This window comes from Heterodontus francisci, chromosome 1, assembly GCF_036365525.1.
Source record: "Heterodontus francisci isolate sHetFra1 chromosome 1, sHetFra1.hap1, whole genome shotgun sequence".
Taxonomy (NCBI): domain Eukaryota; kingdom Metazoa; phylum Chordata; class Chondrichthyes; order Heterodontiformes; family Heterodontidae; genus Heterodontus; species Heterodontus francisci.
In genome coordinates, this window is record NC_090371.1 from 113,241,048 (window position 1) to 113,267,538 (window position 26,491).

The following is a 26,491-nucleotide window of genomic DNA, read 5'->3' on the forward strand; positions in this document are numbered from 1 at the left end:
CCCAAAAACTGCTTTCGAGATTTTCCTTTGCCTCCACTGAACGTAGACTTTTTCAAACACCATATCCTCATGCCATTACATGCAAATAATAATGGGCGTACGTGAGGGGGGTTTGTGACTTGCGACAGTAACTTGTGATAGAATTAGTGGGACAATTTGACGCATGACCCTCCCCACCCCCATGGCTCATCTAGTGAAAAGGACCCCTTATTGGAACAGACACTGAGGCCTGGACTGACCTGGCCAGACTTGCAGAACACAAGGAGCCTAAAGCAAGCTGTAAGCAATTTAATAAAAAGTGTACTTTAAGTATATATGTCAGAATTTTAAAGGTATAATGACGACTGGCAACACCGATGCAGTCATATTCAGCTGGCCTCAGACACTGGAAACATCAGAGGAATGTATGATGGCATTAAGAGAGCTTTTGGGCCAACCATCAAGAAGATCGCCCCCCTCAAATCTAAATCAGGGGACACAATCACTGACCAACGCAAGCAAATGGACCGCTGGGTTGAGCACTACCTAGAACTGTACTCCAGGGGGAATGTTGTCACTGAGACCGCCCTCAATGCAGCCCAGCCTCTGCCAGTCATGGATGAGCTGGACATACAGCCAAAAAAATCAGAACTCAGTAATGCCATTGATTCTCTAGCCAGCGGAAAAGACCCTGGGAAGGACAGCATTACCCCTGAAATAATTAAGAGTGCTAAGCCTGCTATACTCTCAGCACTCTATGAACTGCTTTGCCTGTGCTGGGATGAGGGAGCAGTACCACAGGACATGCGCGATGCCAATATCATCACCGCAGTGACTGCAACAATTACCGTGGAATCTCCCTGCTCAGCATAGTGGGGAAAGTCTTTGCTCGAGTCGCTTTAAACAGGCTCCAGAAGCTGGCCGAGCGTGTCTACCCTGAGGCACAGTGTGACTTTCGAGCAGAGAGATCCACCATTGACATGCTGTTCTCCCTTCGTCAGATACAGGAGAAATGCCGCGAACAACAGATGCCCCTCTACGTTGCTTTCATTGATCTCACCAAAGCCTTTGATCTCGTCAGCAGACGTGGTCTCTTCAGACTACTAGAAAAGATCGGATGTCCACCAAAGCTACTAAGTATCATCACCTCATTCCATGACAATATGAAAGGCACAATTCAGCATAGCGGCGCCTCATCAGACCCCTTTCCTATCCTGAGTGGTGTGAAACAGGGCTGTATTCTCGCACCTACACTGCTTGGGATTTTCTTCTCCCTGCTGCTCTCACATGCGTTCAAGTCTTCAGAAGAAGGAATTTTCCTCCATGCAAGATCAGGTGGCAGGTTGTTCAACCTTGCCCGTCTAAGAGCGAAGACCAAAGTACGGAAAGTCCTCATCAGGGAACTCCTCTTTGCTGACGATGCTGTATTAATATCTCACACTGAAGAGTGTCTGCAGAATCTCATCGATAGGTTTGCGGCTGCCTGTAACGAATTTGGCCTAACCATCAGCCTCAAGAAAACGAACTTCATGGGACAGGACGTCAGAAATTCTCCATCCATCAATAGAGGCGACCACGTTCTGGAAGTGGTTCAAGAGTTCACCTACCTAGGCTCAACTATCACCAGTGACCTGTCTCTCCATGCAGAAATCAACAAGCGCATGGGAAAGATTTCCTCTGCTATGTCCAGACTGGCCAAGAGAGTGTGGGAAAATGGCGCACTGACATGGAACACTAAAGTCCGCATGTATCAGGCCTGTGTCCTCAGTACCTTGCTCTACGACAGTGAGGCCTGGACAACGTATGTCAGCCAAGAGCGACGTCTCAATTCATTCCAACTTCGCTGCCTCCGGAGAATCCTTGGCATCAGGTGGCAGGACCGTATCTCCAGCACAGAAGTCCTTGAGGCAGCCAACATCCCCAGCTTCTCCACACTACTGAGTCAGCAGCGCTTGAGATGGCTTGGCCACGTGAGCCGCATGGAAGATGGCAGGATCCCCAAGGACACATTGTACAACGAGCTCGCCACTGGTATCAGACCCACCAGCCGTCCATGTCTCCGCTTTAAAGATGTCTGCAAACGCGACATGAATTCCTGTGACATTGATCACAAGTCGTGGGAGTCAATTGCCAGCGTACACCAGAGCTGGCGGACAGCCATAAAGGCGGGGCTAAAGTGTGGCTAGTCGAAGAGACTTAGCAGTTGGCAGGAAAAAAGACAGAAGCGCAAGGGGAGAGCCAACTGTGTAACAGCCCCGACAACCAATTTTATCTGCAGCACCTGTGGAAGAGCCTGTCACTCTAGAATTGGCCTTTTTAGCCACTCCAGGCGCTGCTCCACAAACCACTGACCACCTCCAGGCGCTTACCCATTGTCTCCCGAGACAAGGAGGCCAAAGAAGAAGAAGAATTAAAGTTTTTCTTTGAAGTTTTCTTCCAGGTCATATTGAAAGCTTTTTAAGTAATTTTAATTACAGGAATGTAGGAACAAGTGTCGGCCATTCAGCCCCTCGATCCTGGTCTGCCATTGAGGTCATGGCTGATCTTTATCCTAACTCTGGCCACCCATTTTGTTTCCATATTCCTTAATACCCTTGGCTAGCAAAAATCTATCACTCTCAGTATTAAAATTATATTTAATAATTTAAAAATATAATTCATAATGAAGGTGCAATGTAGATACACAACAAAGGGGCCAGATATAGGAAACTATATTTATAAGAGGGGGCTGGAGATATTCAGGAGGCAAAATCTGATGGTGGCTAAAAGTGGGCGCAAGGATCACGATGCGTGATTAATCTGCGCCCAGGGCTTTAGATGCAGGCAGCACGCCAACTTTGTGGTGCCTGCTAATTTTTATGACTGCTGCGTGCAGCTAGTGCTAAACATGCTGTTGAGTGGATACACGCCTCAACAAGGGGTTCATGTTTGTGCAACACTGCCACCCATTAAAGCTTGCTTGCACTAATTAAAGGGGAGATGCTTGCTGACTGGAGCAGGTGTTGGAAGAGAGTCTGAGCAGGAGAAAGAGTGAATTATCGTGTAACAGGGGAGAGAGAGCATGCTCCAAGATTTACTGAGACTACACTGGAGACCTTAATGGAGGAGGTAGAGAGGAAGAAAGAGGCCTTCTTCCCTCAGGGGCCCAGGAGGCCAACCAGACAAACTCTCAGAAGGCAGTGGGACCAAATAGCGGTGTCAGTCAATGTCAGGAGTCAAGACCTGAGGACCTGGATGCAGTGCCATGAAATACTTCAATAACTTCACACAAGTGGCCAAGGTCCAACAAGAGAGGGCTCAGTTCTGGACTTAGTTTTAGGAAATGAAGCTGGGCAGGTGGAAGGAGTGGCAGTGGGAGAGCATTTTGGTGATAGTGATTATAATTCAATCAGTTTTAACATAATTATGGAAAAGGACAGCGATAGAGCAGGAGTTAGAGTTCTCAATTGGGGCAAGGCCAATTTTACTAAGCTGAGGAGTGATTTAGCAAAAGTGGACTGGAAACAGCTACTTGAAGATAAATCAGTGTCAGAGTAGCGAGAGGCATTCAAAGGAGTGATTCAAGGGGTTTGGAGTAAACGCGCTGAATTTTGTGAGGCCTCCAGTGTCAAGGGTCATTGGGGGGTGGGGGCCCGGAAAATTCTTCCTGGAGAGGCCCATCATGAACCCCAATGCCGAAAAGGCCCCGTTGCATTTTACCGGCGGCGACAAGGCCTTGGTGCGGCCCACCCCACTGCTGCTCAGCAGTGGGGCCTTAATTGCAATATTAAAATTATGTTAAAAGCATTCAAATGAACCAACCTTGTCCCAGCGGCCATCCCACACTGATATTCCGCCTGCTGGCCGGAAGTCACATACCTTCGGAACTCCGTTTGGAATTCTGAGGCGTAACACTGGTGGGGAGGGGGTGCAGTGGAATCTTCAGGTCGGGAGGGCTGTGGGAGCGGGGAAACCGCTCCATTTGGTTGTGGGGATGGTAGGAAGGGGTTGAGGGTCAAATGTTCTGAAGGGGGGGGGGAGGTTAAAGTCTGTCATTTTAAAAATTGTTTTGCCAGGAGTATAGGTAATTTTATTTATTGAGAACTCATTGGGGTTTGGGAGAGGGGATGCAAAGTTTGAATGAAATTTTAACTCTAATATTAGTGCGGCGAGACCTTTAAACATTTAAATTTACCTGACGGGCTTGAAGCCCTTTAAAAATGGCGCCAGCGCCGTTGCCGAGGATGGAGCAGCTGCTCCCTCTACATCAACGGAGGTGGCCACTCTGCCCCATCCATTTAAATGCGCCCCCGCATCCGTACCCGAAGACCCCTGAGATCAGAGCATGCCACCAAGATTTGCGGCACACTCAAGTAGTGTGGCCAAGTAGACACTGTAATGGTCAGTAACAGAGGGAAGGTAAAGTGTCAGATCGTTGGGAATTGGGGTGCATTTACTGGTATCACAGTCACAGACGTCGTTCATGGGCTGCCTGGCCAGAAAGGGGCTGTGTTGGTTGCCTCCTCCCTGCCTCTTCCTCCTCCTCTTCCTCCTGCTGCTCATCCTCCTGCTCATCAGCTACTCACTGTACAGCTGTTGGTAAAGACTGTGCCCACATGATAGCGAGACTGTGCGGCATGCAGCAGATCACTATGAGTCTTGACACCCGCTCTGCCCAGTATTGTAGGGCCTCTCCAGAGCACTCCAGACAGCGGAAGAATTGTTTCAGCATGCCAATGATCTGCTTTATCACATTTCATGTGGCAGCATGGCTTTCATTGTATGCATGCTTTCCACATGTACGTGGGTTGCATGCCAAGTCTTGTTGCCCAATAACCACCCTCTGGTTTGTCATGGCGGCTCAAATGCAGCTGGCACAGCAGACTGCTGTCGAATGAAGGCATCATGACTGCTGTCAGGAATCTGGGCATTGACCTGCGTGATTCGCTGTTTCGTGGCTTCAGACTATTTCCACTGAAGCAGAGAATTATTAGAGGTTTTATAATTATTCAGGATTTTCCTGAAGTAAATACAGAAAGACTACTCTCTCTAATTGGGAAAGCCAGTGATGATAGATCAATTTAATGTTATTACTAGAAGAGAGGTTAGGAAAAATTTCTTTGCATTTTGGAGCATGGACTGTTTGAAGCAGAGACATCTTTCAGGGAAAATGAAATAAATATTTGAAACAAAGGAAGATACGAAAAACTATCGGAAGTGTGGGACAGTGGATAAAAGCTGGCCCAAACACGATGGAGCCCAATGAACTCCTTCTGTACAGTAAGGTTTTACTGTTCTATTCAGTGAAGGTGCACTGAGGAACATTTGGCTGGTTCCTGGCAGTTATATGATAGATGGAAGTGCGGTTTTAAGCAGTACTGGGGAAAATCTAGCCTGCCAAGAAAACAGAAAATTGGGTTTTGATAAGTTGGTTCATTTGAAAAAAATATTGGTGCCGACTTAATGGGGCAAATATTTCTATATTTAAATATTCTATGATATTATGAATCTCAAAAATTGGCAGCACAACTTGAATAACACAACCTAAATGTTGAAGCTCAGCAATACAGCCTGCACACAAGAAATCTGTTCAAGAGTAGCCCATAAAACCCATCGAGCCTGCTCTGCCTTTCCATGAGATCATGGCTGAACCTTTACATCAATTCCACTTTCCTGCCCAACCCGCCATCCTCTGATTCCCTTCGTGCCCAAAAATCTATCTATCTCAGTCTTGAATATACCCACCAAATTAGCATCCACAACTCTCTGGGGTAGAGTATTCCAAAGATTCATCAACCCCTTGAGTGAAGAGATTCCTCCTTATCTCAGTCCTAAATGGCTGACTTCTTATTCTGTGTCGATGACCACGAGTTCTGGACTCTCCAGCCAGGGAAAACATTCTCACCGACCACCTTGTGAGCCCTCGAAGAATTTTATACATTTCAGTATTGCTGAAAACAGAGACATTTTATCGAAGCTTTTTGTCTTGCACTCATCAGAACAAATATGCAAGAATACCAATGTAAAGGAAAGCATCAAATTTATAATGTATGAGAAGAGAGTGCTGATTGGTTGGCAAGTGGACTCTGATTGGTAGATGCGTTGCCATGGAGAATGCACCAGTTTACGGTGACTGACAGTAAGGTGCCAAGCTTTGTTTGAAATTTCAACCAGGCAGCTTGACTCTGGTTGGTCAAGGCATTGCCCTCAGGTGTATTCTTGAAGTCTTGGCTGGCCAAAGTGCATTTTGTGGCTGGCCAGCTTTGCTCAGGGTTTTCTTGAAGGCAGAATTGTCATAGGCTTTCTGCCACTCATCGCTTGCTGTAGCAGGCTATCGGCTTGGAGGGTCCACAGTCTCAGACGGTTTTTAAACTCTAGACTGTTTTCTAGAGAGAGAGAGAAAGGAAGCAGAAAGCCTTCTGCAGTTGCTCAGTTTCAGTTACTGCTTGTCTCTTGTTTGTGTAACAAAACTCCCAGTTTTTTTCAGAGATGGACAAACGTTCACATGACTGCCTCTGGGTATTCTCTAGAACTTTCTAATGATATACAAGGTTCAGAATTGGCTCCACAGGCCCCAGGATACCACAATTTACACTCGGAGGGATTTGCTCTTTCAAAGTCAATGTCCAGAATTTTTCGTTGGGTGGGAGGCCCTGCCCAGTGGCCAAAAAGTCGGTGGCAAGCCCGTCTCCACCAGGCCTGGCAAGCCAGGCCAGTATTTCTCTCTCCCCAGGCCCTTAATTGGTCTTGGGCGGGACTTCAACCTCATTGAGGCAGTAAGTCCCGCCTAATGAGCTGCCAGCCAATCAGCGGGCTGGCAGCTCTTAGACCCAGCAGCACCACCGGGCGTGGTGGTCACTACTGGGACTACACCCAGCCATCACAAGGTAAAGGATGGCCCCGGAAGACAGGTAAGTTTTTAAGGCCTCGCCAGGGATAATTGGCCAGCCACGGTGAGGCAAGGGGGGTTAGTTAGGAGGGTGGGGGAGTGCTGTGCATTGGCGGCAGTTGGATCTTTGGGGTTGGCCCTCTGTGGGGAACAGGGTGCCCAAGCATGAGGGATTCCCCTCCTTGCCTGCAAGAAGGCAAGAAGGTTTTACCAGACGGGGTTCTTAAGGCTTCTGCCATCTAGCTGCCAAGGGTAAAATACCCACAGTGCAAGGAGGAGGCCCTTAAGTGCAAGTTAATTAGCCACTTAAGGGCCTTGATTTGCCTGAGTGGGGGGGTGGCATTTCTCGACGCCACTGCGCAGAGCAGGAGGGAGTCGGGAATGCCCCCAGCCCCCCCGCCCCCACCTCCCACGCAATTTAACGCCCACCCCTGTCAACAACCCGCTCATTTGGGAGTCATAAAATTCTGGCTAATGTGTCAGGATTGCCTTGACCGCCGTGCTAATGAAGCAATCCTGGTTAATTCAATTACTTAAAGCAAGCCATTGTTCTGTGTCCAGGGCTTCTCAGACTTCTGGCTCTGGTTGGGCCTTGGAATGTGCAAAGGCGTTTCAGATGCAAATTGCAGTGGCCATCTTGGCTGCCGGTTTTTTTAATGTTAACTGTAGGATTCTCTCCATTAAAAGTCTAATGTAAGTTTCCAACCGATGAATTCATATTTCGCATTTGGCATATAGTGTTTCTTGACAAGACCAAAATTGTACACAATACTCCAGATGTGGTTTCTCCAAATCCCTATATCATGACAGTGAGACTTTCTTACTCTTACACTCCAATCCCGTTGCAATAAAGGCAATATCATTTGCCTTCCTAATTACTTGTTGCACCTGCATGCTAACTTTCTGTGATTCATGTAAAATCCCTCTGAATATCAACATTTACTAGTCTCTCACCTTTTAAAAAATGTTCTGCTTTTCCAATCCACATTGCTGCCACCCATGCCAAGGTGGTATTGTTCAAAGCCGAGCATTCTAGGTCAGAGCTGCTTGAGGGTGTTCTTCAAGTCCATCCGCAGTCTTTCCCACTGCAAGTCAGCAGACTTCCACCAGCCATACTGCAGCCACTGGGAGCCACGCAGGAGCACTGGGACAGGCAAAGGAACTCACAAGACAGGCACCGATGGAATGCACAAACTTGGGTCCCTTGCTGAAGCGTGCAACAATTCAACAGCGTGCTTAGAGCTGTGCTGCAATGCTACTACCATTTGAATTATCAGACTGCATGAATTTTGGGTACTTCCTGCATCGGAAGGAACAGGCATGGATAAATCACGCATCGCAATCCCCAATTCCGTTTTTGGGCTTTATTCAATTGCTCTGCCAAAATGCTAAAAATGTGAAATAAAAACAGAATGCTGGAACTAAATTTACAGCTTTTTTAATTTCAGGATCTCACAACTTAATAAACTATTGAAGCTGTGAGATTTTCAAGGATTATGAGAGGATTTGAGTACGGGAGTAAACAAGTTTTGCTGCAATTGTATCACGCCTTGGTGAGACCGCACCTGGAGTATTGTGTACAGTTTTGGTCTCTTCATCTAAGGAAGGATAAATTTGCCATAGAGGGAGTGCACAGTCATTGAGTATATTCAAGACAGAGATCGATAGATTTCTCGATATTAAAGATATAGAGAATGATAGTACCATAGAAAAGTTATGACACAGAAAGAGGCCATTGAGCCCATCGTATCTGCATCGGCTGAAAAATCTAGCCACCCAATCTAATCCCACCTTCCAGCACCTGGTCCATAGCCTTGCAGGTTACAGCACTTCAGGTGCAGGTCCAGGTATCTTTTAAATGAGTTGAGGGTTTCTGCCTCCACCACTGATCCGAGCAGTGAATTCCAGACACCCATCACCCTCTAGGTGAAAATGTTTTTCCTCATATAGCCTCTGATCCTTCTACCAATCACCTGAAATCTGTGTCCCCTAATTGACCTCTCTGCTGTGGCAAATAGGTCCTTCCTGTCTACTCTATCTAGGCCCCTCATAATTTTGTACACATCAATTAAGTCACCCCTCAGCCTCATCTGTTCTAAGGAAAGCAACTCTAGCCTATCCACTCTTTCCTCATAGCTGCAATTTTCAAGTTCTGGCAACATTCTTGTAAATCTTCTCTGTACTCTCTACAGAGCAATTATGTCCTTCCTGTAATGTGGTGACCAGAACTGTACACAATACTCCAGCTGTAGCCTAACCAGCGGTTATTTGAAAAAGAAAAATGTTGAAGGGTATGGGGACAGGGCAAGGGAATAGGGTTAGTGAATCGCTATTTCAAAGAGACACAACAGCATGGTGGTCCAAATGACCACCTTCTGTGCTGTAAAAATTCAATGATTCAATAGTTGCAAAGATGTCTTGGACAGAACTCTATCATATGAGGACAAACTAGACTCATTTAAATACATTTTGCCAAAGTTTTCATTGTAAACTTTGCAATTTAGATAAAACTACTAACTATGGATTAGGTATTACACATGGAAAATCGTGGCTCAAAAATAATATAAACACTGTATTCGGTTGAGACTGAAGTAGATGACCGACAAGTTAATCCAGGATTCTCTGACCGATTCTGGAAGGATAGAGGGAAAATTAAACTTCTCATTTTTTCTTTCAATCAGGAGACTACACTGTGAAATTTGATCTCATTGACTGGGAAGGTGTAAAACGCTACGCTCAGTACAGAAATTTCAAAGTTCAAAATGAGCAGGTGAGGATGAGTAAATAATTGGGATGAGCAAATTTACTATTGTGCCTTTTGCTCTTTTCATTGTTGTAATCTGTAATATTATACCAGCTTACCTAGCACACATACTTTTAGATTGGGATGTGTTTCCCTGACAATCTTTTTACAGGTTTTGAGAAGGAGCAAGTGATGTTAAGTGATCTAAACGGCAACCTTGTCAAAAATCTATCATTTTTTTCATGGATTGGATGAATCCAAATGTATTACCCAAGCTAATGGGCCATTCATGTAATGGTTAAAGACAAAGGGAGAACAACAACTTGCATTCATATAATGCCGTTAATATAGAAAAACTCCCTTACAATAAAGGCCTGCTCGGGTATAAAATTGAAACCTGACCCGGGCCTGACCCGACCACATCCAACCCGACGCTGACCCGGGCCCGAGTCCTTTCATTTTCTTTCGCGCCAGACCTGACCTGACCCAACCCGACAATTATAATAAAGTTAATGATATCAAACAGGTTATTGTGCTCCAACTTGTCCAAATGTTGTGATGCGGTTCATCCGTTCCAGCAGCAGGTTATTCCTGCAGATGGAATTGTGGGGAATTTGATCCAGATCCCGTCACCTGGAACCAATGCCCCCCACCCCCCACCACCATTAACTTTCACACACGAGCATTTTGTGGCCTGGTTCATTGGACAGTGATCAGGGGTTGAAACCTAATGGTTTCCTTACCCCCTCCCCTTTTTTAGTCAACACAGTTTTCGGAGGGATGTAGGGCTGTCGAGATTTGGAGTGGTGGTGGTGGGGGGGGGAGGTGTGCTAAGCCATGAAGATTTGAACATGAGCAACACAGAAACCAATTATCATTTTCTTATTGCTATTCCTAAGCTCCGTGAAATCAATTCAGAGAGATTGGACTGGAAGCTGAATTTCAGTGAAAGGAAAGATTGATTGATTGGAAAAATGGCAGATCAAATAGCAGGCTTTCCCAGTGCTGTCGGATTGTTAATGTACAGTACTGCAGATTCCTGGTGCTGTCTGATTATTAGTTTACAGTATTGCAGATCTGCAGTACTGTTTGATTGAAGTCTTCTGGTTGATCAGCATACACATTATGGCCAGCACTCAAATAGCCTACAAAACAAAATAAAAACAGATATATTAATGTTGACAAAGTAAGTTGAACAATTTATAGCATTAACATTTAAAACAATTTTACATAAAGGTTCGAATAACTTTTAAAAAAAAATTCTTACCCTAGATTATTTGATTTCATGGGTGAATCTCAACCCTCCAAAGCTTTCAGAGTGTCCATCTATCCTTTGAGATCTTTGTAAGTTTTTGTAGCACTGCAGATAAACAATCAGCAAGCGCTGCTTGTTAATTGCTTTTACACACTGGACTGTCTTGTTCCTCTATAAGTTTACAGTTCAGTCTCAGAAGAGATAAAGCATCCCAGAAGTCCTGATTTGAAGTATTAAAATGCAAAAACAAATAATCTAACAGCGATCAAATACAGTTATGTATTTATTGAACATCTTTCTTCCAACTCCTTGAATAGATTAAATTACTCTAGAAGGCAAACTAAGTTTTTGTAGATAACTTTCAAAGACACACAGTATTTCTCTTTTCTGTCAGAAATATCAGCCTGTCTCTTCCGAGACTTTCAAACAACGTCTTGACTCCCTCATGATTTTTAAGCAGTCTTCTCATGAGATTATCCATTTTCTCTCTACAAAGAAAGACTTGCTTTTCTCTAGCACCTTTCACAACCTCAGGGAGTCCCAAACCACTTTCCACCCAATGAAGGTCTTTTTGAATTGTAGTCACTGTCGTAAAGTAGGAAACACAGCAGCCATTGCCCACAGCAAGCTCCCACAAACAGCACTGTGATCATAACCAGATAAAACAGAAACAAATCATGTCAAAACGTAGATTGAAAAGAACACAAATAGCCTACTCCAACAAAGCACCCAATAGGCAGTTAGGTGATCATTTGATTTAGTAGTTTCAGTTAGAGACATAGCAACTAAGTAGTGTCAGTTAGAGACATAGCAAGTAAGTAGTCTCAGTTACAGACATAGCAAAAAAATAGAAAAGAACAAAAAGTTTTATAAATTGTCATGTAAAAAAGAATAGAGTCAACAGTGGAAGGCTTAAGGGCAGTCCTCCGCTGGTTGATTGTCCTTCCAGCTACGCTGAAGTTCCTCTCACTGCTGTTACTGCTCGCCGGAATGCAAAGTATACTTCTAGCCAGCCTGGCCAATTTAGGGTATGCAACACTGTGTTCCTTCCACCAGCCCAACAGATCACGCACGTTTGCCAACACAGCAGGCCTCTGCGCTGTGTACTGCTGCACTTCATCATTTGTGTCCACTTCTTCATGAACATTCTCCCATTCAGCAAATTTGGTCACTGTTTTTTTGGCAGCTGTAGGTTCAACACCAACCACTTTTGTTTCCTTTACAGGGTCTTCTGTTTTAAAGTTGTTGATAAGTCAGTGCACTTCAGAATAAACTTCTTCCCTATCATGGCTGGACAACATTCACAGCTGATTAAATTTAGGCCAGAGAAATGTTGCTATCTTGTGCATGTCATTTACTTCAACTTTCTGCAGAAGCCACTCTCTGTGCCATTGCCTGACAACTGCTTGCATTGGAGTATCTGAAGAAAGTGGCATGCAGAGTCGTTTAAGTTTCTCAAACCATGGAATTACCAGGGTCAATGTAGGATACCGGTCTCCCTCGCATTCCCTCTAAGCTTCATAAAATGGTCCGAGGAAATTAACTAAAAACTGCAAGATGTCGGGGGAAATGTTTTCCAGCCTGTAGTTTTCCCCACGCTGTTCCAGTTTCTCGTGCAGCTCATGATAAATATCCTGAATTGAATTCAGTGTCAAATACACAGTACTGTACCTCATTTCTCCCATTGGATTTAAAGTTTTAGACAACTGTGCAGCAAGATCAGACTGTTTAACTATGTCACCAAGGCTTTGGCATGATGTACAGTTTCTTTCTTCAGAAGCTAATTCCTTATGATCAAGCGAATGTCATTATATACGTGGTCCTGACAATCCAGACATTGATATGGTTTAAGAGCAAGCACTGTGTTAGCACCTTGATCTGTCACCCAGACCAATCTATTTAAATTTGCTGGGTTGAATCCAAAAGTATTCACTAGCAGCTTTACAATCTGATGTTTTCGCCAGTTTTGGCATCCTCCAGTGGAAACATTGCTATGTTAAAACTTTGCCATGAAGTCTAAAATCTCCTGCGATGTAATGACAAGTTATCGACATATAATGGATTTTACGGTAGTCATCCATCCACAGGTCAGTTGTCATTCCCACACTCACATCCTTTAGTAATTAGTTGTTTTCTCTTTTCTCCGGCCACATCACGAGACCTTCTTGAAACTATACTTGATTTGGTAACACTTGATGTTGATAGTTATCCGAGGAAGGATGTTCTTGCTGCAGAGGGATTGCAGCTGGGATGGCAGAACTGGGGTATGAGGAGAGATTGAGTCGGTTAACCTTATGGCAGACTGGTACAAAAGGTGAAGTCACACGGGATCAGAGGTGAGCTGGCAAGATGGATACAGAACTGGCTCTGTCATAGAAGACAGAGGGTAGCAGTGGAAGGGTACTTTTCTGAATGGAGGGCTGTGTCTAATGGTGTTCCGCAGGGATAAGTGCTGGGACCTTTGCTGTCTGTAGTATATATAAATGATTTGGAGGAAAATGTAGCTGGTCTGATTAGTAAGTTTGCGGACGACACAAAGGTTGGTGGAGTTGCGGATAGTGATGAGGATTGTCAGAGGATACAGCAGGATATAGACCGGTTGGAGACTTGGGCAGAGAAATGGCAGATGGAGTTTAATCCGGACAAATGTGAGGTAATGCATTTTGGAAGGTCTAATGCAGGTGGGAAGTATACAGTAAATGGCAGAACCCTTAGGAGTATTGACAGGCAGAGAGATCTGGGCGTACAGGTCCACAGGTCACTGAAAGTGTCAACGCAGGTGGATAAGGTAGTCAAGAAGGCATACGGCATGCTTGCCTTCATCGGTCGGGGCATAGAGTATAAAAATTGGCAAGTCATGCTGCAGCTGTACAGAACTTTATTTAGGTCACATTTAGAATATTGCGTGCAATTCTGGTTGCCACACTACCAGAAGGATGTGGAGGCTTTGGAGAGGGTACAGAAGAGGTTTAGCAGGATGTTGCCTGGTCTGGAGGGCATTAGCTATGAGGAGAGGTTGGATAAACTCGGATTGTTTTCACTGGAACGACGGAGGTGGAGGGGCGACATGATAGAGGTTGACAAAGTTATGAGTGGCATGGACAGAGTGGATAGTCAGAAGCTTTTTCCCAGGGTGGAAGAGTCAGTTACTAGGGGACATAGGTTTAAGGTGAGAGGGGCAAAGTTTAGAGGGGATGTGCGAGGCAACTTCTTTACACAGAGGGTGGTGAGTGCCTGGAACTTGCTGCCGGGGGAGGTGGTGGAAGCAGGTACGATAGCGACGTTTAAGAGGCATCCTGACAAGTACATGAATAGGATGGGAATAGAGGAATATGGTCCCCGGAAGTGCAGAAGGTTTTAGTTTAGGCAGGCACCAAGATCGGCGCAGGCTTGCAGGGCCGAATGGCCTGTTCCTGTGCTGTACTGTTCTTTGTTCTTTGTTTGTTCTTTATATTTGCTGGAGTTCAGAAGAGTGAGGGGGGATCTCATAGAAACCTCTAAAATTCTAACAGGACTTGACAGGGTAGACGCAGGAAGGATGTTCCCGATGGTGGGGGAGTCCAGAACCAGGGGTCATAGTCTAAGGATACGGGGTAACCCTTTCAGGACTGAGATGAGGAGAAATTTCTTCACCAAGAGAGTGGTGAGCCTGTGGAATTCACTACCACAGAAAGCAATTGAGGCCAAAACATTGTATGTTTCCAAGAAGGAGTTAGATATAGCTCTTGGGTCTAAAGGGATCAAAGGGTATGGGGAGAAAGCGGGAACAGGTTACTGAGTTGGATGATCAGCCATGATCATAATGAATGGCGGAGCAGGCTCGAAGGGCCGAATGGCCTACTCCTGCTCCTATTTCCTACGTTTCTATGATTCTATGATACTCGACCATATGTAGCACCCACATTGATAAGCTCTTGTCATAGAGTCATAGAGTATACAGCACAGAAACAGGCACTTCAGCCCATCGTGTCCCTGACAGCCATAAGCATTAATCTATTCTAATCCCATTTTCCAGCACTTGGCCCGTAGCCTTGTATGCTACGGCGTTTCAAGTGCTCATCTAAATACTTCTCAAATGTTGTGAGGGTTCCTGCCTCTACCACCCCTTCAGGCACTGTGTTCCAGATTCCAACCACCCTCTGAGTGAAAAATCTTTCCTCAAATCCCCTCTAAACCTCCTGTCCCTTACCTTAAATCTATGCCCCCTGGTTATTGACCCCTCTGCTAAGGGAAAACATTTCTTCCTATCTACCCTATCTATGCCCCTCATAATTTTGTGCTAGCTCAACAAACCCTTCACCAGAGATAGTTTGGAAAGGTTGAATATCCTTGCAATAGAGACTCACGCATTTGTCTGTAATTTCTGATTTCTTGTGAGCGGGTACGTTTTTCTCGCTCGTCTGTACAAACTAAGTTAGGTACGATTGACTTGGCCCTGCTGCGGGTTGAGTACAACCTGTTTCAGTGTGCTGCTGCAAAGATGAATTTCCCATCTTTTTGCTGTCATATTTTCGTAGAAGTTTGCAAGATTTGCATAGTAGAAATCCACTTGAACTTCTACTATTGTGGAAAACAAAGCATTGAAATGTTTCCAAACAGAAGATTTACCTTTTCTGGCTACAGGACTTTCCACTGCTAAACATTCTCCAGTAGACAGCATTTGTTTTACATCCACAGTGTACTGTAGTGTAGAATCACCTTTGGATGCATGGAAGCGACAGCATGAGCGCGATGACGTCATCGAGATGCTCACTTGCTCACTGCAGAATGCCGAGTCCAGACTGCACGTTTCCCCCCTTGACCTTAATGTTGAATTGAAGATTACTTCCCGGAGGCAGCACGGTCCAACCCGGCCCGACCCGAGCCCGAATGCTGGACTTGGAAGAGAGATCTGACCATACCCAAACCCGACACATATCGTCGGGCCTAGTCAGGTTCGGGTTGGGTAGCCAGGCTTTACCTGACAATCCAATTGCCCTCCCTCCAGACCACCACTATGCTCCCTCCCAGCCCAATCGCACCCCTTCCCAATCTTCTTTACTACTTACCTGAGAGCCCGTCAACACGATCTTTCATTCCTCTGCATCAATGAGTTGCCTGGGGACACCTAGGTGTCTGCAAATTGCAGATATAAATTAAATGAAGCTGAATAGCAGGTGAGCCTTGGGCCTACTCTTTAAGGTACAGGGATCCATCTCTGCATCCCGTTCCTGCTAGCCTGTGAACACCATTATTGCTTGGTCAGGAGATCTGGTTAAAAGCCTATAGCTAGACCTTACTGATAGAATTCTGCGATTTGCAGCATGGTGTACCAAAGCTGCCCTTGTTGACTTGTCTTCCATGTCCTGAGAAGCAGCATATCTGACAATCTAGGTCAGATCAAGAAGTTACCATCCAAAGAATCCTGGGTCTGATACATGAGTTAACTGTCTGTGACACAGCACAATGCAGTGTTTTCACATGGCATTGGGTTAAGCTTGGGTTCAACCAGCTTTTGTACCATTCTTCCTCATGGACATTGCTTTGGAGGAGCACATCAATAAAAACAAACCAGTCTGTGCTTTGTGTATTTTTCTTTCACAGAATTTGTACCAGTTAAACTTTGGGGAGTATTCTGGAACTGCAGGAGACGCACTGGGTGGTACATATCACCCAGAGGTTGCATGGTGGGCCAATCACAATGGTATGAAGTTCAGCACAAAGGACAGGGACAATGACCGTTATGAGGGCAACTGTGCAAAAGAAGATAGTGCTGGATGGTGGTTTAACAGGTTTGTGAAAGATGAATTAATCATTTTTCTTGCTAAAGTACAATGGCCTATAGTTCATATATTACCGGCATGAGTGCTAGACCAGAATTGTCCAGGTTTTGCAGTCGTTGCTTTTTAAGGGGATGATTTCCATCCATTACACCACAGCACACACCAATGTCTATGAAACAATGAAAGTTAATTTTGCAATAGACAAATACTGGAGCCACTCTAACCCACACTTTACGCTTGCACTGGGGAGTTGCAAATCTGCTTGTAAACTGAAGGATTATTCCTCCATTTTGCTCCCTTACTGTATAAACTGCAAGAAAATAAATGTAATTTTTCACTGGAAATGATACCTGAGATACTCCTCTGGGTGATGGTGTCGGCAGTATTTCAGGCACTGGCACAATTTATGTTGCTTATTTTCCGAACTGTCATTCAACAACCCCTGAACTACTACCCATTCCTATTATTTCTCATCTTTGAGAAAGGAAAAATCAGCAAGGCCCATGGAAACAATTAGAAGGGCCAATTATTGACTGGTTGCACAATAGTTATTGCTGATGGAAATAAAGCCAGACCAGACACAAATTGACTCTGTTGCCATTGCAAATTCAATTATTTTTCAGTGATAAAACCATGATAAAAACTTCGAATCCCATCCTTAATTGGACAGGGCTGAGCACTACATGCACTACATGCACGACCTTTTTAAACAAAGGAGCTGTTACAACCAGGTGAGGCAGGGGTCTAGGACTCCCCTCTCAGCCTTTTACTGGTTTGGCCATAACAGGGTTTAATTTTTAAAACACCGTGTTTTAGCTTCCCTCTCAATGAGGCCTTGCTCACTGCTGTCTAATTGTAATGACCAAGAAATCAACCGGACAGATTTTCTCATATTTAAACAAGAAAGGTGTAAGTTTATTAACCTTAAAACTCTAATTCAGTTAAAACTATTAAAAATATGCGACACAACTATGCGAGCATGCATACGCGATAAACACACATGCAAATAGAGACAGGAGGAGAAAGAAGGGGAAAGGTTTCAAGTAATAACTGGAGTTCAGTTACTGGCTTTGAGTTTGTTGTAATTTTTTTTTAAATTCATGGAATGTGGGCGTTGCTGGAAAGGCGAGCATTTATTGTCCATCCCTAATTTCCCTTGAGAAGGTGGTGGTGAGCTGCCTTCTTGAACCGCTGCAGTCCATTTGGGGTAGGTGCTCTTAGGAAGGGAGTTCCAGGATTTTGACCCAGCGACAGTAAAGGAACGGTGATATAGTTCCAAGTCAGGATGGTGTGTGACTTGGAGGGGAACTTGCAGGTGGTGGTGTTCCCATGTATTTGCTGCCCTTGTCCTTCTAGTTGGTAGAGGTTGCGGGTTTGGAAGGTGCTGTCTAAGCAGCCTTGGTGCGTTGCTACAGTGCATCTTGTAGATGGTACACACTGCTTCCACTGTGCGTCAGTGGTGGAGGGAGTGAATGTTTGTAGATGGGGTGCCAATCAAGCAGGCTGCTTTGTCCTGGATGGTGTCGAGCTTCTTGAGTGTTGTTGGAGCTGCACCCATCCAGGCAAGTGGAGAGTATTCCATCGCACTCCTGACTTGTGCCTTGTAGATGGTGGACAGGCTTTGGGGAGCCAGGAGGTGAGTTACTCGCCTCAGGATTCCTAGCCTCTGACCTGCTCTTGTAGCCACGGTATTTATATGACTACTCCAGTTCAGTTTCTGGTCAATGGTAGCCCCTAGGATGTTGATAGTGGGGGATTCAGCGATGGTAATGCCGTTGAATGTCAAGGGGAGATGGTTAGATTCTCTCTTGTTGGAGATGGTCATTGCCTGGCACTTGTGTGGCGCGAATGTTACTTGCCAGTTATCAGCCCAAGCCTGGATATTGTCCAGGTCTTGCTGCATTTCTACACGGACTGCTTCAGTATCTGAGGAGTCACGAATGGTGTTGAACATTGTGCAATCATCAGCGAACATCCCCACTTCTGACCTTATGATTGAAGGAAGGTCATTGATGAAGCAGCTGAAGATGGTTGGGCCTAGGACACTACCCTGAGGAACTCCTGCAGTGATGTCCTGGAGCTCAGATGATTGACCTCCAACAACCACAACCATCTTCCTTTGTGCTAGGTATGACTCCAGCCAGCGGAGGGTTTTCCCCCTGATTCCCATTGACCTCAGTTTTGCTTGGGCTCCTTGATGCCATACTCGGTCAAATGCTGCCTTGATGTCAAGGGCAGTCACTCTCACCTCACCTCTGAGTTCAGCTCTTTTGTCCATGTTTGAACCAAGGCTGTAATGAGGTCAGGAGCTGAATGGCCCAGGTGGAACCCAAACTGAGCATCACTGAGCAGGTTATTGCTAAGCAAGTGCCGCTTGAATGCACTGTTGATGACACCTTCCATCACTTTACTGATGATTGAGAGTCGGCTGATGGGGCAGTAGTTGGCTGGGTTGGACTTATCCTGCTTTTTGTGTACAGGACATACCTGGGCAATTTTCCACATTGCAGGGTAGATGCCAGTGTTGTAGCTGTACTGGAACAGCTTGGCTAAGGGCGCGGCAAGTTCTGGAGCACAGGTATTCAGTACTGTTGCCGGAATATTGTCAGGGCCCATAGCTTTTGCAGTAGCCAGTGCCTTCAGTCGTTTCTTGATATCACGCGGAGTGAATCGAATTGGCTGAAGTCTGGCATCTGTGATGCTGGGGACTTAAGGAGGAGGCCGAGATGGATCATCAATTCGGCACTTCTGGCTGAAGATTGTTGCAAATGCTTTAGCCTTATCTTTCGCACTGATGTGCTGGGCTCCCCCATCATTGAGAATGGGGATATTTGTGGAGCCACCTCCTCCAGTTAGTTGTTTAATTGTCCACCACCATTCACGGCTGGATGTGGCAGGACTGCGGAGCTTAGATCTGATCCGTTGGTTATGGGATCGCTTAGCTCTGTCTATTGCATGCTGCTTACGCAGTTTGGCATGCAAGTAGTCCTGTGTTGTAGCTTCACCAGGTTGACACCTCATTTTGAGGTATGCCTGGTGCTGCTCCTGGCATGCCCTCCTGCACTCTTCATTGAACCAGGGTTGGTCTCCTGGCTTGATGGTAATGGTAGAGTGGGGGATATGCCGGGCTATGAGGTTACAGATTGTGGTTGAATACAATTCTGCTGCTCCTGATGGCCCACAGCATCTCATGGATGCCCAGTTTTGCATTGCTAGATCTGTTTGAAATCTATCGCATTTAGTACAGTGATAGTGCCACACAACACGATGGACGGTATCCTCAATGTGAAGGCAGGACTTCGTCTCCACAAGGACTGTGCGGTGGTCACTCCTATCAATACTGTCATGGACAGAAGCATCCGCGGCAGGCAGATTGGTGAGGACGAGGTCACGTATGTTCTTCCCTCGTGTTGGTTCCCCCACCACCTGCTGCAGTCCCAGTCTTGCAGCTATGTCCTTTAGGACTCGGCCAGCTCAGTCAGTAGTGGTGCTACCGAGCCACTCTTGGTGATGGACATTGAAATCCTCCACCCAGAGTACATTTTGTGCCCTTGCCACCCTCAGTGCTTCCTCCAAGTGGTGTTCAACATGGAGGAGTACTGAGTCATCAGCTGAGGGAGGGCGGTAGGTGGTAATCAGTAGGAGGTTACCTTGCCCATGTTTGACCTGATGCCATGAGACTTCAATGGGGTCTGGAGTCGATGTTGAGGACTCCCAGGGCAACTCCCTCCCTACTGTATACCACTGTGCCGCCACCTCTGCTGGGTCTGTCCTGCCGGTGGGACAGGACATAACCAGGGATGGTGATGGCAGTGTCTGGGACATTATCTGTAAGGTATGATTCTGTGAGTATGACTATGTCAGGCTGTTGCTTGACTAGTCTGGTGGGACAGCTCTCCCAACTTTGGCACAAGCCTCCAGATGTTAGTAAGGAGGACTTTGCAGGGTCGACAGGGCTGGGTTTGCCGTTGTCGTTTCCGGTGCCTAGGTCGATGCCGGGTGGTCCGTCCGGTTTCATTCCTTTTTATTGACTTTGTAGTGGTTAGGTACAACTGAGTGGCTTGCTAGGCCATTTCAGAGGGCATGTAAGAATTAACCACATTGCTGTGGGTCTGGAGTCATATGTAGGCCAGACCAGGTAAGGACAGCAGATTTCCTTCCCTAAAGGACATTAGTGAACCAGATGGGTTTTTACAACAATCGACAATGGTTTCATGGCCATCATTAGACTAGCTTTTAATTCCAGATTTATTAATTAAATTCAAATTCCACCTTCGGCTGTGGTGGGATTCAAACCCATGTCCTCAGAGAAATACCCTGGGTCTCTGGGTTACTAATCCAGTGATAATACCACTACGCCACCGCCTACCCCTTTAATTCTTTAAGTCTTTAATTTAAGTTAAGTCTTGCAGTTCCCATTGTGGCCCAGTGCACACTTTCAAACTTGTTTCACTGGTCCTCTGTCTTGAGGCTTAAGTTACTTCCGTGGGTCCCTGGAACTTAGCTTGAGAGAGAGAGAGATAGAGAAAGACCTTTCTTCTCTTTTGTCTTCAAATTGCAGTTTTTTTCCTTTCTGTGTGGCACAATTCAGAAAACCCCCAGGTTGTCAGCAGGTTAGTCATGTGACCAGCTCCTTATTTGGAACAACTTCTTCAGCGAGGTTTGTGGATTTCCCCCGAGCTTACTAGACACTCTCAGTGGGGAGGTGAAATGCTGCCTCTTGCACAGTCAATGTCTCTTGATCAAAAACCATCTGGCTAATTGAATCAGGGAGGCACTCCCATTGTCTTCTTCAGGCAACTGTCTTTTAGAATGCAAATGTGCAGCCATGTTTTCAACTATTGTTCTGGTCTTTTTAAACAAGTTATTTCAAGTCTAGTCACTGTTCAAAAATAATGTTCCATGTAATGAAATTAATATGTCTCATTTTGGCAGGTGTGGTTTTCGTCACAGAGCCATTGAAATAAAAAATATTCAGACATTCATGAGCAAAAATTTTGCTTTCTACTGTTCTTCTCAGTTGCAATCTATGAAAATATCACCAGCAGGGCAGAAAGGATGTGGGTATTTGGCAGGTACAGTAACCTGTGGTTATGGTACTGGACAAGCAACCCAGAGATCATGGAGTAAAAATTAATCATTTTGCATTGCGAGGGCAGTGGGTTCGTTAACCAGGAGGCCTGAGGCTGGCCCCAGGTTGGGCCTTGCACCTCATTTCAATAACTTGGATGAGCTGCTGGCATTTGTTGTGCCTCTACAGGTAGTTCGTCCAATTTCAAGAACAAATTTTAGCCCACTTGCTTTGATGCAGTGACCCTCAGGTAAGTACCAGGAGAGTGGGGTGGGGGCAGTGTGGAGGGAGTGGAGAGGACAACAGGAGGAGTGCTGATCAGGATTGTCAGTAGCCAACAGGGGTGGTCTGAAGCCAGGAGCTCCTCCTCCTAGCTTCACATGTATTAAACTAAGTCCATGGTGGGAAGACCCAATTAATGTCCAACCCAGCGGTAGCTGGGCCTGTCGGCATGTGGGGAGCATGATATGCAGACCCATGTGGGTTGCTTGTGCTCTCCTGGTGAGGGGGGAAACCCTCGTTCAGAGGTACTTAGTGCCTGATCAAAGGACCCGGCATCGGGAAGGGAGGCATGCCACTGAGGGCCACCCCTCTGCCCTTGCTGTCGACCTACCTACAACCCCATCCCTGACAACCCTACCCCATAAAATCCCTCCCACCATCACTTACCTGTGGCCTGAGTTGCTGCACAATCTTGAGCCTCTGCTGGGTTCTGTTCCCTGGTGGCGCTGCCAAGCAAAAGAGCTGCCGACCTCTGATTGGCCAGCAGATCTTGGTGGGCGGGACTTCCCCTTCCCCGGGGTCCTGATCTCGAGGAAGGCCTCTCAAGTGCCTGTTTGGGTCATGATACAGCGGGCCTTCCCCAAAGGAGGCTCTCGCCAACTCTCCAGCTGATGGCCAAGACCCCTGTCGCCTCCATAATTTCCCCCCAAGGTGTTTAACATCTGTTTTAGGCAACTGCTCCAGATGCCTAAAAAATGGTCTGACTCAATTTTGGGTCAGACCTTTTTTAGGCATCCTTGGGCCACTGAACATTGATCACTTAAATTGGGCCTTGACATTCCCATTTTATTTCTGTCCAATGAGTGTAAATTCCCCCATTGCAAGCTGTGCAATTGAATTTAATAAATCTGTGAACTAGCACCAGAAAATGACCAGGAAAGCTGCTGGATTGTTAAAAAAAATAAATTTGTTCAATAATGCCTCTCAGGGAAGTATACCTGTAACATCTAGTAGTCTGGCCTACCTGTGATTCCAGTCATATAAAATGTGGTTGACTCTTACTGCTGTCAGGGCAACTAAGGATTAACAATAAATACTAATTCGCCAGTGTCATCCACATCTGGAGAACATTTTTTTTAAAATTTCATTTAAGCAGATCACTAAAAACAAGATAGTGGCCTTGGATATTCACAAGTCATATTCCTGGCGTAAGTTGATTGCAAGTGCAACGGAGCGGGTAGGAAATTAACTGGTTCAGATACATCAAGCCATTACCTCAGCCTCAAGTTTCCATTGGGATCTGTTTTGGGCAGATCCTTTGACTGTTCTAAACATGGCCTATGGTGTTGGAGGGGGGAATGAATTTTCACACCAGGATTTTCCTCAGCCTTGGGGTCCCTATCAGCAAGCACCCTGCATGCTGCGTTGAACTTGGTTACACATGTTCCCAATGGTGAACGTGGAGCCCAGCTTATCAGACTTCTGCTTCCTTTGTTAAAAATTTGACTACTTTGTGGCCATGTAATATCACCACCCATCGTCAAAAATTGTCTTGTGTCCCAAGTCAAATTCCTCCCTCCAACTGCTTAAAAACCACCCCATACTCCATTCAATCAGTATCCACAATTTCAAATGACACAAGAACAAAAAATGAAAAGAGTCAAAAGAATAACACAACACAGAAAGAACTACATAACACAAAGAGATAACCAAGTGATGACACAGATACCAGCAGAAAACAGAGCAAGACACAATGACAACTTGTGTTAAGCATTCTTACACTATTATTGCAAACAGTAATTTCTGGGAGATTAGTTTTTAAGGCTACGTCACAGATAGACTACTCTATGTTACTCTGAGATACAAACTGTCTGCAATAGCATTAGTCAGCAAAATAAAAGCTGTTTGATATGTAATCTTGTACTGTACTTACAGATTCTTAATGCAAGTTAACTGCATGAAATGGTCATTCATTATTTTTTAATATTCTTTTTAAACAAATAACTTGTTGATTTTTTTCAGATGTCATTCTGCTAACCTGAATGGGCATTATTACAATAGAGGACCTTTCAGTTCAAGGACAGATAATGGAATTGTTTGGTACACGTGGCATGGATGGTGGTATTCACTAAAATCCACAATCATGAAGATCAGACCTGCCGAATTTGTACCGAGCACAGAATAAGTGTTCCAATCCTTCATGAATTTAGGAAAAATTTGTATTATTGTACTACTATGCTTCCTCTAAGCAATGTCTATTGCAGTAGGTCACCATCGTACAGAATTCTATTCCTCTCACTGTACTGCACAGTTGTGCCTCTGCCATATTTCTGGAGCGAACATTATTTGGTAACAAATAATGCATCCATTAGCTCTTTTACATTAGCAACTGTATATAATGTTTGGATTGTATCACAAGATGAAGGTGGCTCACTACCCCGATAATATGATTGATTTTGGGGGCTGACAATACATGTTACATTATTCTGTAGTAGAATGTAAATGGTATATTATCACAATTTATCTGAAAAACATTTTCTTAATTACATTTGAAGACAAAACAGTCGGTGCCTTTTTGTTATTTAAACTGGAGATTAATTTTGTTCTCGGCGCTTAGGGTCAATAATTATGTCATTATTTTGCCATAAAGATTGAGGAAATGTTAGCACATTATGCTCCTTATGTACTGTTGTTAAGTTAAATGCAAATTTCCTCAACAGTTTTAACACTGCAAATTTCCACCCATTAAAGCCACTCCGGGCTCATTTGTAATGCTACACTGTTCAAGCACATGATAGTTTTCTGCCTCGAATAGCACTTCTAAGTGAGATGCTGATGAGGCTACCAACTTCATTTACCAATTACAGATGTTTAATGAACTCATTTTTAACCCTTTTAACATTTTTAAATCAGGGGATTTCAACCCATGCAACCAGGGCATTAGCCTAGGCCTCTGTATTATTAGTCCAGTGACATTACCACTCCCTCAGCTGTAAGAAATGGAATGGTTTATTTCCTGACTTACTGTAATTTTCAGAAATTATGAAAGAAGTGCCCAATGTGTGTCAAAGCTGCCTCTTCTTGCTAGTTCCCCTTTCTTAACATTTCTTCATAAGAGAACTCCTTCATCCCAGGAATCAGCCAAACTTCTCTGAACTGCTTCCAATGCAAGTACATCCCTCCTTAAGTAAGGAAACCAAAACTGTACACATTACTCTAGGTGCGGTCTCAACAACACCCCTTGTAGTTGAAGCAAGACTTCCCTACTTTTATACTCCATGGCCCTTGCAATAAAGACCAACATTTCATTTTCCTTCCTAATTACTTGCTGATTTTCATGCTAACTTTATGTAATTCAAATACAAAGACACCCAGATCCCGTTGTACTGCAGCATCCTCTCTGTCCATTTAAATAATATTCTGCTTTTCTATTCTTCCCAACAAAGCAAACAACCTCATATTTTCCCACATTATACTACATCTGCCAAATTTTTTACCCACTCACTTAACCTATCTAAATCCCTTTGCAAACTCCTTATATCCTCCTCACAACTTGCTTTCCTACTTATCTTTGTATTGTCCACAAATTTGGCTCCAATACTTTCAGTCCCTTCATCCAAATCATTAATATAGATTGTAAATAGTTGGGTCCCCAGGACTGATCTCCGTAGCTCTCCACTAGTTACATTTGCCAACCTGAAAATTCCCCATTTATCACCACTCTCTGTTTCCTGTTAGTTAGCCAATCCTCTATCCTTGCTAATATATTACCCCCAACACCATGAGCTCTAATCTTGTGTAGAAACCTTTTGGTACCTTATCAAATGCCTTTTGGAAATCCAAACACACTACATCTACTGGTTCCCCTTTATTCACCCTGCTTGTTGCATCCTCAAAGAACTCTAATAAATTTGTCAAACACAATTTCCCTTTCTTAAAACCATGGTGAGTCTGCCTGATTGTATTATGATTTTCTAAATGTCCTACCATTACTTCCTTAATAATGGTTTCTAATATTTTCCCAATGACAGGTGTTAAGATAACTGGCCTACAGTTTCCTGTGTTCTGCCTCCCTCCTTTCTTGAATAGAGGTGTTACATTTGTGGTTTCCCAATTGCTGGGACCTTTGCAAAATCGAGGAAATTTTGGAAGATTATAACCAATGCATTCTACTATCTCTGCAAGCACTTCTTTTAAGACCCTAGGATGAAGGCCATCAGGTCTAGGGGACTTGTCAGCCTTTTGTCCCATTAGTTTTTCTGGTACATTTTCTCTAATGATAGTGATTGTTTTAAGGTCCTCCCTCCTTTTGGCCTGTTGATTTTCTACTATTTTTGGTATGTTTTTTGTGTCTTCATCTGTGAAGACAGGCACAAAATATTTGTTCAAAGTCTCTGCCATTTCCTTGTTGTCCATTATTAATTTCCCAGTCTCATCCTCTAAGGGACCAATACTTTAGCAACTCTTTTCCTTGTTATACATTTGTAGAAGCTTTTACTGTCTGTTTTTATATTTATTGCTGGTTTACTCTCAATATTCTAATTTCTACCTTTTTTAGCCATCCTTTCTAAAATTTTCCTAATCTTCTGGC

The 26,491-nt window shown here is 44.7% G+C and overlaps 1 protein-coding gene and 1 long non-coding RNA gene across 2 annotated transcripts in view; one reads left to right on the top strand and one right to left on the bottom strand.

Moving 5' to 3' along the window:
- Positions 1-25,793, top strand: part of fgl1 (fibrinogen-like 1) — a 61,621-nt gene extending 35,828 nt beyond the window's left edge. Inside the window, exons 6-8 of the mRNA XM_068034623.1 lie at positions 9,529-9,617; positions 16,429-16,616; positions 23,923-25,793. Of these exons, the coding sequence (XP_067890724.1) occupies positions 9,529-9,617; positions 16,429-16,616; positions 23,923-24,085 (440 nt within the window). The 3' untranslated portion in view covers positions 24,086-25,793. The remainder of the gene's footprint in view (positions 1-9,528; positions 9,618-16,428; positions 16,617-23,922) is intronic.
- Positions 8,340-26,491, bottom strand: part of LOC137371777 (uncharacterized) — a 45,201-nt gene continuing 27,049 nt past the window's right edge. The window contains exons 3-4 of the long non-coding RNA XR_010975285.1: positions 10,858-10,950; positions 8,340-10,735 (exon numbers count right to left, since the gene is read on the bottom strand). This is a non-coding gene — a long non-coding RNA (uncharacterized lncRNA). The remainder of the gene's footprint in view (positions 10,736-10,857; positions 10,951-26,491) is intronic.